The sequence below is a fragment of the Xiphophorus hellerii genome, chromosome 12, assembly GCF_003331165.1.
Source record: "Xiphophorus hellerii strain 12219 chromosome 12, Xiphophorus_hellerii-4.1, whole genome shotgun sequence".
In the NCBI taxonomy this organism is placed as follows: domain Eukaryota; kingdom Metazoa; phylum Chordata; class Actinopteri; order Cyprinodontiformes; family Poeciliidae; genus Xiphophorus; species Xiphophorus hellerii.
In genome coordinates, this window is record NC_045683.1 from 23093009 (window position 1) to 23106114 (window position 13106).

Sequence of the window (13106 nt, forward strand, 5' to 3'; positions counted from 1 at the left end):
GACATGCAAGAACACAATGCCAGAAACACAACTGCAATCTTTTCTTATGCTTCTATTTTTGTTTATTAGCCGTTGCAGGAAGACAAAGGGAGACAGCAAGACAAGAGTAGAAGTGACGCAGACCTATGCTATTGGCCAGAATTTCTTAAAATTTACTTTGTCACATTTTAATAGTTTACATTGCATGTCATATTTACTGTTTATGCTGGTATTACATATTTTTCTGCTCCTGTCTGACAGATGAAATAATCCTATTTCCTTTTAAACCATATGAAAACAGAGAAATGACATAAAAAGAAAAACAAAATTAAAAGCATTTACAATACTATGAAGATTTACAAACTTAATTCAATCCAACAACCAAGAGTAAATTAGTTAAAATACTAACTTGGGAAACACACTGAATTGAAAACCATGTCAGAAATGTAAATCATGAGATTTACATAATTTACATGATTCATCTTTGCTGTTAAATGTTGCTAACTGGTTTTGTCCCATATTACCTACTTGTCAGTTAGTTTATTTTTACTAATTGAGTTGTGAGCCCATTGAAAAGTAATTATGCTTGTACATGACACCCACTGAAAGGGCTAGTTTAGCTCAAACATTCTTCTGGATAAAGTAATCACTGTCAGATGTTTTAGTAGGATTGATGCCATTTGTATTTCAACCTAAATGTTGTCATGGGGACGGCAACATGGATCCGGATCATGGACCAGTGAGATGTTCAGGGCGGGGCAGTGCGCATGCTCCGTCCCTCTTTGTGGCCCTTGTCTTTTTGGTGGCTTTATGGTCTACAGAGACCTGGTCTAGCCGTAAATATAGAGATTCTCCGCTGTTAGGCAAAGGCAAATCTCAATTTGCAGCACTATCCTGGCTACCCAACGCACATTTAGCTGGCTATCGTTATAAATAGTCCGGGACACACAGTGTTGAGCCGGGGCGTCGACTGGCCGAGAGGCAGAGCATCCATTCATCCTTTTTTTATAGGCAACTAGCGTCGTTAGCCTCAACTAAAACCAGGGGGGCAGCGGTGTTGGAGGGAATTTCAACATGTCCGGCTACCAAGGAAAGAAGAACATCCCCAAAATCACAGTGAGTGATACGTGTCTGTTTTATTTATCTGTCTCTTTTACGTGCGGCGTGGATAAGAGTCAGCTGTAAGCTAGCTGTTAGCTGCTGCGACCGTTCATTTACATTGGCGCTGTCATCAGCAGAAGCAGCAGCTGTGCTACAGCTCATCATCAGCTCCAGGTCAGGGATGAACAATAAGAATAATTCACTGGATTCGTCACTTGAAGCTACCTCTATTAAAAATCAACCTGTGTGTGTAAGGGAAGGTGTCCCTTATTCCCAGCCTCCTCATCATCAGCAGCTTCCTCCTCAACCTCTGGTGTAGTTACCAGGTTTAAAAAACCCAGATTCCTTCACAGCTATCATTTCATCTGTCATTCTTCATCTTCTTTCTATTTATGTTAAACTGTCAACATTTAGCCTTCTTAATGTAAGATTTAACATTTTTTTTCTTCATCCTTAACATCAGGTGAATGAGGTTCCACTGTATTTAATTGTAAGAGAACTAACCCCTCCTCGTAAAGTAGGTCAGCAGAAAACATCTCTGCAGACGCCATGTCTTCATTATGTAGCTGTCACAGTCAAAGCGCTGGGACTCCTGGAGATCAGTGGACTATAGAACTACTGGCCAGACTTTTCTGCAAAATCAGTCAAACTTTAGATGCCTGTCGCATGCAGAACATGCCTGTGGTTGTCATCTCAAGCAGCAGGAGACAGCAGATCAGAGGTCTACTGATTGTGGCAATGTTTCCCTTCATGTTTTTTGTATTATTATACTTGCAAGTTTGGGTTCCTTCTTTTAAAGGTTTTGACTTGAATCAGTTTGTGAAGTACACCAGGTCAGATTTCATTTTCACTGACTGTTTTGAACCAAGTTGTTTCAGTAAAAAAAAAAAAAAAAAAAGAAAGAAAAAACTACATGGCCTGTTCCATTTAAATGAGTTTTAAAATATGTAAGATTTCAATGTAAGCTAAAGTTTTTTTGTGTTCAGGATGCTTGCAGTGTCACTGTACTGTCAAATCACGAATGCAAGGCAATACAAACAGAACTCTTGTAAAATCTACTCATTTCAAGTTCTGTAGACAATCAGAAGCGTTTGCTTTAGCTTCACCACCCACAGCAGTATTGATCATGGGTTGGTAGCTATCGGAGACAATCACAGAAGGTTGAACACCTTGCTTAAATGCCACATGAGTGCCTCGGAGTCGATTTAATTATTTTAAAGGTTGCTCGTCTGCCATAGTGTTTACTAATGGTACTTGATCAGCTGTATTCTGGTGCCTCTTGTGATGTCATCAACCTAAACGCATCCGAAGCAGTTACTAGTTTTATTTACATTTTCAAATCTTAATATTTTGTGAAATCTCGCTGTCGCAGTTTATAGTTTGTTACCCAGCTGTGTTTTTCAGCAACACTGGATAGTAGCTTTAATTTGCTCAGCTCATTGAGGTAGTTTGAAGACATCTTCAGGTCAGCTGAGGGTTGTAAGCAAACAACAGGAAAATCCCAGACTAAGTCTGAAGACAACAACTATACTCTGTGTTAGAGCGTCAGGCCTTCAGGGTCTGGTGTCAGGACAAAGGCAAGAACGAAACACCAAGTTTAGACCGTAGCAGTCTTTATCTTCCATAGCAACTATTATTTTTTAGTTAAAATTAAAGACAATACCCATTACTCAATTTTCTGCCAAATCATATTTTTTTTCTAATGGTACATAAAAAAATTCTTCCACAGATACAGTTTTGAAACCAAAAATAAAAAATAATAATTGCACAATTTCCCCTAATCCCTTAAGTTTTTTCTTTTTTTATAAAAAAAAGTGCTGGTTGTTGGATGTACAGGTCAGAAATTGTGGGAATTATTAGTTTTGATGCATTCAGTGCACTGGGAGGAAAGCAGATTTTTTTGGTATTTAACCTGCCAATTAAGAGGTAATTATCCATTTCTTATCTCTGGTAGATTGATTGGTGCAGTCTTCTAATTTGATGTGCTAATAATAACACTATATGCATCAGGTAGTAATGAAGCTCCCTGCTTTTTAAGTCATTCATTTGTAATCACCAGGTTTTTTTCTGTCATGTTAGGTTTCCTTATCCATCTCAACTTGATAAACTCTGGTTTAAAGTAAGGTTGAAAATTTAGCAGTTTTTGCTCAAATTAAAATCACAGGCTGTTTTTATTGACCCTGGACATTTTACTTGGTAGGCTGTTGTCATAATAAACTGCTCAGTTTATAGCTGTAAATCTATGGAGAGTTTGAATGTACCATCTTTAATCTTTAGTTTTAAATGTGAAACTTTGTGTTCCTAATGCTGACCACTTAGTCCAAAACGTTAAAGTTGTATAACCCAAATCCCGACAATACATCTGTGGTTTCTATACCTAATGCATCCGTATTCCTCATGGCTACAGCCTTGAAAAACCAAACATTTCCTGCTGTGAGCCCTGGAGACTACATATACCGCCTTCATTAGGTTTAAATGCCTCCTTCAGAGGGCCCAGAAAGCCTGTAGAAGAAGTAGGGCAGCATGCTGCGTTTTTCTTTCATCTCATTCAGTTGGAGCTAATTGTGGCATGTAGGAGAGTCTGCTCTTACTTCATGGTTTTGATCAAAGATTTCTCCTCCTTTGTATAATGAGGTAGGACTGATGTCTCCTGCAGAGTAATGTTGAATAGTTTGTTTTCAGAATTAATGGTGTAAAGGATAAATTATAGTTTACTGACTTGACGGTTTTCCAACACAATCATGGATGTTCGCTATACAACGAGGTTGGGCTGGCTGGACGATGTGGCTGAAAAACCTATCATGATAAAAGCATTTCACATCAGTCGATATCTATAATTGTTGATGTTGATAGTTATTGATTCGTTTTTTTTTTTTAATATCTGAACTGCTTCCAAACTGCTGGCGTGGCCTTTCTTGTTTTATCCACAGTTTTTACTCCTCATTGTTTTTTTATCTTTAACATTAAGCAGCTATGACTCACGGTAGCGATACCTTAAACTGCTGCTGCAAATAGGTTGTTGCTAAGTAACCAAAGAGCGAGTGAGTTAGTTGAAGCCACCAGCGTTGAGCAGCTAGAGCCTTTTCTCTGCCTACATCTCCCAGAATGCTGTGCAGTTGTGGATCAGAATTGAGTGAACATTCTATGTATTGAATATTCTTTCAGACGTATTGGCTATTAACATTGATCACGTTTCTATCGCAATATATATTGTTATTGATTTATTGTCTATCTCTAAAAGGAGCTTAAACAAGAGAAGACCATCACTGAAGCTAGCAGTGTTTATACTGCTTATCAAAGCATATTGACAGAAAGTTTAATGGAAGGAAAAATGCTTGGTTGAAAAAGGTCATTCCTATGAGTGCTTGAAGTCCTTGAAAATGCTTGAATTTTATTTTTAAGTATGCAAGGGCTTCAAGTGCTTGAATATGTATTTGTTCACTGGTTTATCAGGTCCAAAGTCAAATATATTGTTAGATGTTTTGGCTTCTTAGAGAGAATATGTTTGATTTACAGACAAATCTTGTTTCAGAGTGACCGTCTCCTCATCAAGGGAGCAAAGATAGTGAACGATGATCAGTCCTTCTTGGCTGATATCTACATGGAAGATGGAGTCATTAAGTAAGTTGTGCTTTGGGGTTACCATTGACCCAAGTGTGAGCTTATTGCAGGGATTCAAGTTCCCGCTGTTCTTTGTTTTGTGGTTTCCTTCAGGCAAATTGGAGACAACCTCATTGTCCCGGGTGGAGTCAAGATCATAGAAGCCCATGGCAGAATGGTGATGCCGGGGGGCATTGATGTGCACACCCGCTTCCAGATGCCCGACCGAGGCATGGTGGCGGCGGACGACTTCTACCAGGGCACCCGAGCGGCGCTGGCTGGCGGCACAACCATGATCAGTTACGTGCGGACGTCCATGCTGCCGAGCGCATGATTTCCTTTAGATGCTTGTTGTTGTTCCACAGGCAAAAAACTAACATGTTTTTCTGTTTGGTACCACGTTAGTCGACCATGTGGTACCGGAGCCCGGTGTCAGCCTGGTCACTGCTTTCAAACAGTGGAGAGAGTGGGCTGACAGCAAGTCCTGCTGTGATTACTCTCTGCATGTGGACATCACTGAGTGGAATAACAGCACCCAGGAGGAGATGGAGACGCTAGTGAAGGATCATGGTATGTAGGACACACTGATTGCTTTCTCTCAAACATCTGCTGCTCCTCTGACTGTGGTCAACCCTTTAAATGATCAGCCTTAACTGAATGCTGCTTGTTTCTTTTATTTTATCTTAGGTTTTTTTCAGTTTGCTCTCAGTTTTCCCTCCTTTGCCCTCTTTTCCACCTTTTGGCTGTTTTCTCTCATAAAGCTTTCTATCTTCAGGTGTCAACTCTTTCCTGGTCTATTTGGCCTATAAGGATGTTTTCCAGCTTTCTGACTCTCAGGTATGCTTTGATTGTGGCCCACCTCAGAGGGATCTCTGCTGACCTTTCTGTAGCAGCATTTCACTTCAAAGGTCGCTTGTAGGTTAGGGCGTAGGTGACGCCTCTCGGTTAACTGATGCACATCTTGTTCTTGCAGATCTATGAGGTGTTCAGTGTCGTCAGAGACCTTGGAGCCATTGCTCAGGTTCACGCCGAGAATGGAGACATTGTTGCAGAGGTAAGACGACTACGGTGTCCTGCAGCAGTGTCGGTACTCTGTGAATTGTCTCACATTTTGCCTTCTTGCAGCCACAAACTTTAATATATTTTATTAGGATTTTATGTAAAAGGAAAAGAGCAGCAACTTTTTACAAATATTAATGTGAGAAGCTGCATATAGGGGTGAATCGTTCAATCTGCACCGATTTCTTTAATTCTGAGTAATCAACCGATACTTACCTGTGAAACTAATCATGTCTTCCTCAACCAAGGTCTGAAAATAAGCCACTATCACAGTTTTCTCTGCTGTAATAGAGGGCTCACTGTCAGACCCGCCCACCACGTCATGTCTACATGTTTGAGTGAACAATAGTCACCCCACTGCTTCCAACTTAGCAACTTTTCAGACCGCTCTTGCATCTTTCTTTTTTTTTAAAAAGCGACTAGAGACAAATCTAGAGACGTTTTTCTGTATTATTGGAGATTTTGGCAATAGTTCCAGTTATAAAATAATATCTGTCAGCCAAAATAGTAATCAGCTAGTTAGACTTTCAGACCGGTGACCAGCCAGAAAACTGCAACCGGTGCACCTCTAGTTGCATAGAGTTGTATTCAGCCTCCTTTGCTTTAATACCCCTAAATAAAATCTTGTGCAACCAGCTCAAGCATTCACCCAACTACTAAGCACACGTCACCTAAATGTTCTTTAATCCCAGCTGTTCTCTGAATACGAACATCTCCACAGTGACCCATGGTATTGAAAGTCTCATAATGTTGGACAGGCAAGCAGGTCAAATCAGATAGAAAGATGGATGAAGGTCAATCCTGGAAGAAATCTTGTAAAAAGCTGCAAAAAAGACAAAAATAGTTGGAATGACAAAAATCCATTAAAGAATCTGTGACTTGAAAATGAATCTTCAGAGTCACTCCAAGTGAGCTTGAGCTGTTTTCACACTAGAATGGCCAAAAATGTCACACTCTACATCTACAAAGCTTCTCTAAACTCTTACCTTGCAGTAAAAAGTGGCTCTACAAAGGATTTATTGAATACAAATTGATCATTTTCTGATTTTTTTATTTATTTATTTGTAAAGCAAACTGAAAAATATATATATTGACATTTTTGCCAAAAGAAAAAAACAAACAAACAATAAGACATATAAAGTCTTGTCTCTGCTACATTAACTCGTTTCTTTTTCTAACTGCCTCGCTCGGGTGTTTCAGGAGCAGAAACGCATATTAGAGCTGGGGATCGCCGGTCCTGAAGGCCACGTACTGAGCCGTCCAGAGGAGGTACGACTGCTCATTGTACTGCTGGAGGATAAAAGCAGCAAACGCTCTAAATTCAGAACACAAGACCCATGTGTGTGACCTCTGCGTGCGCCTGTCATTACCCACAGGTGGAGGCCGAGGCTGTTAACCGCTCGGTCACCATAGCCAATCAGACCAACTGCCCCCTGTACATCACCAAGGTGATGAGCAAGAGCGCGGCCGATGTTATTGCTCTCGCTCGGAAAAAGGGTAAAAAAAAAAAAAAGAGGAGAGGAGAAACTTTCTCTCTGATTTCGATCCTTTTTTCTTTGCACTGACGTCAACCTGTCTGGTCCTGCAGGTGCTGTGGTTTACGGAGAGCCCATATCTGCCAGCTTGGGCACAGATGGCACTCATTACTGGAGTAAGAACTGGGCCAAGGCAGCAGCCTTTGTCACCTCGCCACCGCTCAGCCCCGATCCCACCACCCCCGACTACCTCAACTCTCTGCTGTCATGGTAGGCACGAAGAGCCAGGACCTAAAAAAAGCTGGAGCTCAGTGGCACGACGTGCAGAACTCCACCTCGCTTTCACTCACAATTTCTTTTTTTAACCAAATTGTTAGTGATGCAACCTTTGTGGACTTGTAATTCATTGATAATTAGAGCTATTTTTCCAAGTGTTATACCTCAAAAATTAGGCATATTTTTCTTGCAACATGAGGCAAATAGATTGTTTTTTGGTTTCTGTATATGTTTCCAGTGGGGACCTGCAGGTAACTGGTAGTGCTCACTGCACTTTCCATACATCCCAGCGTGCAGTAGGCAAAGATAACTTCACCATGATTCCAGAAGGCACCAACGGCACCGAGGAGAGGATGTCTCTTGTCTGGGACAAATGTGTGGTAAGGGGGATCTTATCTTATAGCACCGTAGAACTAGAAAATCAGTCCTTTAAAACATCTGCTGTCACCATGTTTGCTTTACTCGCCCCGTGTTTAAAAGGTGACTGGAAAGATGGATGAGAACCAGTTTGTGGCAGTAACCAGCACAAACGCAGCCAAGATCTTCAACCTGTACCCCCGTAAAGGTCGCATCGACGTGGGTTCGGATGCTGACCTCGTGCTGTGGGACCCAGATCTGACAAAGATCATCTCGGCCAAGAGCCACAACCTGGTCTGACTCTTAACTAGCCTGTCGTTTTTTCTTCCTCCTGCTCTTTCTTTGTTTCCTACCTGTTGCATTGCCTTGTAAGGCAGCTAGTTGCTAATCACACCTCTTCATGTCACAGGCTGTAGAGTACAACATCTTTGAGGGGACAGAAGTGCGTGGGGGTCCTCTGGTCGTCATCAGCCAGGGTAAGATTGTGTTGGAGGAGGGCACGCTCCACACCACCGAGGGCTGCGGGCGCTACGTCAGCCGCAAACCTTTCTCAGACCACGTGTACAAAAGGATAAAGGCCCGCAGCAGGGTGGGTTTTTATTTAAACACGCAAGCACCTCTGTACAATCACTCTGCTCATGCTGTAGAGAAAGTTCTTTCAGTATTCACAAACATTGAATGTTATTTTAATTTGAGGCTTTTGACTGATATTTCAGTGATACCTTAGCAAGTTGCACAGAAACCGCATGTATTATGTAGCAATCAACAAGTTTTCGGCTTAATTCTTGGTGGATATTTTTCTACTCTATCAGAATTGGTAGAGCTTGTCAAAGCAAGGCTGGTTCTGATGTACGTTGTGGATCAATGGCCTGAAAAACATTGTGTTTTAAGTTCACGGCTGCAGCTTGCGATTGTTTGGGTAATTGATTATTCTATTCATTAATCGATTAATCTAATAAGGAATTTTATTAATCTAATAAAGAATTTTCACATTCCGTAGATTTTTCATTTAAACACTGGCTTATTTTTTGTAATATTAAAGTTGTATGCAAAATGCATACATTTTGCAACAATAAAAAAAAAAATAAAAGGGATTAAATGCAACAATTTAATCCCTTTTTTAAAAGAGAAAATAAACATTTTATGGCCTAAAATACAGTAACGGCATTCCTTCAGCATACACTTAATTATTTTTGCAAAGGATGCATATTTATAGAAATTTATAAAGGTTTTTCATCTTATAAGCAATACATATGTGTTTATTGTGCAGTTTTTGCATAATTGCTGCTCTAATTGTGTTTTTTCTTTCAGCGAGTTGTTTTTTTTTAGTCTGTACTGTTTAGTTAACAATCAATCGATTGTTAAATTAGTTGACATTATTTCAGTAATCAATTAATACTTTTTTTTAAGTTTCAATCATCTGGTTGTTGATTTGATGCGAAGTTAAACACTTTATAAGTAGTTCTTGTTTATAATTCAATATTTGTGCAATGATGGGGAAATGGACCCTCAGCATGATGCTGATTCTTCTCAATACATTCCAACATGTGCACCCAAATCTTGTTCTTAGTTGTTTGTGACATAATTAGTCCCTGGGATGAAGAACATTTCAAATGCATTATTTAAAGCCCCAAATTGAGGACATTTCTGCCACCGTGGAGTGTTAGCTGTAGACCATTTTCTCTGACGAAGTTACCCATCTTGTTTAGCTCACAGAGCTGCGAGGAGTCCCCAGGGGCCAGTACGACGGGCCAGTGTGTGAGGTGACTGTGACTCCGAAGGTGATGTCCACGGTTTCTTCGATGAAGACCTCCCCTGCCAAGCAGCAGCAGCAGCAACAGCAGTACACTCATCAGCCAGTTCGTAACCTCCACCAGTCTGGCTTCAGCTTGTCCGGTCAGTCGATGCATGAGTACAGTTGCTCTTTGAATCTCATGCAAGTCGATCTGAAATCTTCCAATCAACTTCATGCTCGCTTTACCTTTAAGGCGCCCAGATAGATGACAACGTTCCACGTCGTACCACTCAACGCATTGTGGCGCCCCCTGGTGGAAAAGCAAACATCACCAGCCTCGGCTAGGCTCCTCAGTTGAGCCGCAGGAGGATCATGGGACCAGACGCCACGAGTAACCACATCTCATCAGATCTCTCTTCACTTCTGGCTCCCCTGCACCCTTTCTATCCATTTTTACTCTAACATTTCCACCATGTCACCTCATTCAAGAAAAAACAAGCACTAGTTCACGTAGTTTTAATATCTCCTGCCACATTCCTGCACCGAGGCAGGAGAAAGTGAATTTAGGGAAAGATTTTTTTATATTCATTTGCTCATTGAGGAAGTAATTTGTTTACATTGTTTTACGATCCCTGCTCTATGTTAAAAGCTGTTCCAAGAATAGATCAGAACGCTAATTAAGAGGCAGTTCTGTGACATTCTAACGGCAGCGAATGTTCAGTTTTTGTGTTTTTATAGTTGATAGTTTTGATGGTTGTGTTACAGAACCACTTTTGGCTAAACAGTACTGGACCGCTCACGGTCCAAAAAGTGACACACTTCTCTGATTTTTTTGACATTTGATAAAAAATTCACCAAAATAATTTGGTACATATAAAAGTATAAATGAAATGCAAAATGTACAGCAATATTATTTATTTTGTTTTTATTTTTAATTAAAATTGAAATTTAACAATAGATCTGGATTATGTGCGGGGAAACCCCCCCCCCCAATTACAATCAATATCTGTGTCATATGTTTTTCTTTTTTGATATATCTATTTAAACAAAAATGCGACATAAACCCTTGTTTAACATTAGCTTTGAGGCGCACTTTCTAATTATGATTACACCTCGATTAATACGTACTTATTTAGTCAGGAACAACACAAGACTGCTGTTGCCTTTTCAGATTAAAATAAAAGAATACATTTCTCCTTCAAAATATTACATTAAAACCCCAAATGTTATCGCTAAAAGACAAAAGTGTCACACATTTAAAGAACTATTTAGTTTTTAAAAATTAAAGGAAAAGAATGACAAAAAAAACTAAATTTTGTTATTCTGGTCTTTTAAGATTAACACTGAATGAACAACCTGAAATTAGGGGCGATTCTACTTAGTGGGGCGGTCTGCTCCGATAGCCGACCTGCAGTAGGCCGCTTCACTGACATGCTACTCCGCTGCAGCTTTAAAACGCTGTCAGCTTAATGAAAGTGATGGATGACGCTGCTTTAGCTTCCACACCATGACTGATCGTGTTTCTCACAGACTTAAATATTTGCAAACAGCAAGTTTTGCTTTTCCTTGTAAGCGAAGAAAAATTGTAGTAGGGTTTTTTTGTTTTGTTTTTTGCTTTTTTCCAACCAACTGACCAGCAGTAGGCAGCAACAGATATGACAGAAAGATTTAGCCGGTAACCAGTCCATGCCCACTGCTGACTCTGACCGGAAGATTTATCGACAGTGTTTCGTCTTCTTTAAGTTTCTAGCAATGGTGGATTTAGTTTTTCTTAAGCTTGCAGTATGTTTGATGTTTGTTTCTTGGTGTTGTGTTCTTCTGTTTTGCTACAGTTGCACTCTCTTCTTCCTTTTATTTATTTATTTTTTTAATGGATGGTACATGTCGTGAAATGTTAAATGCACTGAAAGCAAAAGGGAAAAGGAAAAAGGTATTTCGAGGTCAAACCGCTCACTCAACGTTGCTGTGAAACTTGGAGTCGTCTTCTATGAGAAATATGAAACTTTTGTTTTTTTTTTTGTTTTTTTTCTCTCCCTCCAATATTTTCCTTTCTTCCTGGAGGGTCGTCAGGGCAACAAGCCTCCGGTCATCAGACGTCTGTCGTTCAGGAAACAGATGAACCCTAAGGGAAAGCTTGATTGGAGGCTTGTGCTGACGACCTCTCTGCACCTGGTGCTTTCTGACCGTTTTGCTGTTAACCAGCAGACGACGTCCACATTCGTGCAGCGGTCCCGTTAGCTCTGTATGTATAGTAGCCAGGGTAGAGTTAATCATTCGCCCAGTTTCTTTTATGTATTTGCACCTGCAACAATCCAAAAATAGTAAATGTGTATGTGAGATTGCAACTTTGTATTGGATATATTTGTATGTTTTAAGGATACATGTTGCCTGCCTATTCTATAAGATATTGATAGCACACTGTATCTATGAAGGCTCTTTAAAGAAGTGAAAAGGTGATTAAAAAAATTTTTTTTTTTTTTGGAGACCTGATGAAAAATCTTCTGTGTGTGTATACGAAGTCCCTCACAGTGTGCTGATGATGTGTCCTCTGTTCTCGGTGTTAGTGTTGTGGAAGAAGTTTTAAGATGCTGTATATTGTCCCTTTACCTTCCTATTTACACAACTTTATTAACACCAGATTCACTCGAGCTAATAACTGTACTCGGTCTCAGACACACCCACTTACAGGTCCTCGGCAAAACGTTGAATTATTTCTCTTCATTGCCTTGTCAAGTGTAGGTTTTTGTATGCAACGCTATACTGTGGAGTGATTTGCATTTGGGGAAGTTTCTTTGAAAGGGTTGTTGGGTTTTAATGTTGAGCACTGTTGTTTGCCCTCTTCCACCGACTGTGACGCGCTTGCTCATGTTTGCTCGTTTTATTTATTTTTTTTCTTGGATGTACCAGAGTTTGGAGGGAACCATCGGTCCTGTCAGCGTATGACCTTCTCTGTGTTGAATTCAATGGATTAAAATAATAAAATCGAACTTGGCTTTCTAACTTTTTCTTTTTTTTTGAGTAACTAGCGTTGTAGAATCTAATGACATTTCCCTGTAGCTTATTAACGATGTAAAAGGAAGTTACAATTGCGTATTTAAAACAAACAATAACATTTAGCAACTGTCATGTCATTGTGCTAACTATATACTGCAGTCTACTGTCCCTTTAAAAACATACGTCAGTGTTAAATATGTCAGCTTTTATCTTTTTCTTTGTAATCATATTTCTGTTGATACTCATATCAGACGCTCATAAGTTAAGTAATCCACACATTTAAGAAAATGAGATCATGTGTATTAAAGAGTGGCACAAGTAATTAAAAATAAGAAAAAGTGTGTGCACAAAGAAAGCCAAGAAACCTGTTAAAATCTGCCAGTATTTAGAAAGCATTTCTGCTGCTATGTGCTAATCAGTTTCAACGGGCTTAGTATTAACTTATGGCTTTAAAAACAGGTTTTCTCATTTCTAAAGTACAGCACAGAGTAGTGTGATCTAAGAAAAACTCAGAACTTGAAAAAGACCTT

At 39.8% G+C, this 13106-nt stretch overlaps 1 protein-coding gene across 1 annotated transcript; it reads left to right on the forward strand.

The window, feature by feature from the left end:
• The first annotated feature begins 742 nt into the window (after nucleotides 1-742).
• On the forward strand, nucleotides 743-12582 carry dpysl2a (dihydropyrimidinase like 2a). The gene is made up of 14 exons (XM_032578759.1): nucleotides 743-1095; nucleotides 4613-4701; nucleotides 4795-4979; nucleotides 5086-5250; nucleotides 5456-5517; nucleotides 5654-5734; nucleotides 6940-7008; nucleotides 7116-7236; nucleotides 7328-7484; nucleotides 7729-7870; nucleotides 7971-8141; nucleotides 8257-8436; nucleotides 9557-9743; nucleotides 9836-12582. Exons 1-14 carry the CDS (start codon nucleotides 1054-1056, stop codon nucleotides 9925-9927), a joined length of 1743 nt encoding a protein of 580 aa, XP_032434650.1. The 5' UTR covers nucleotides 743-1053; the 3' UTR covers nucleotides 9928-12582.
• Nucleotides 12583-13106: the final 524 nt, after the last annotated feature.

What these genes read in the sequence shown, in the direction of transcription:
- dpysl2a (XM_032578759.1), top strand. Translation starts at nt 1,054, where the DNA reads ATGTCCGGCTACCAAGGAAAGAAGAACATCCCCAAAATCACA. An exon ending in GGATAAAGGCCCGCAGCAGG is followed by an intron (nt 8,437 to 9,556) that starts GTGGGTTTTTAT and finishes CATCTTGTTTAG; the next exon opens with CTCACAGAGCTGCGAGGAGT. An exon ending in GTCTGGCTTCAGCTTGTCCG is followed by an intron (nt 9,744 to 9,835) that starts GTCAGTCGATGC and finishes TTTACCTTTAAG; the next exon opens with GCGCCCAGATAGATGACAAC.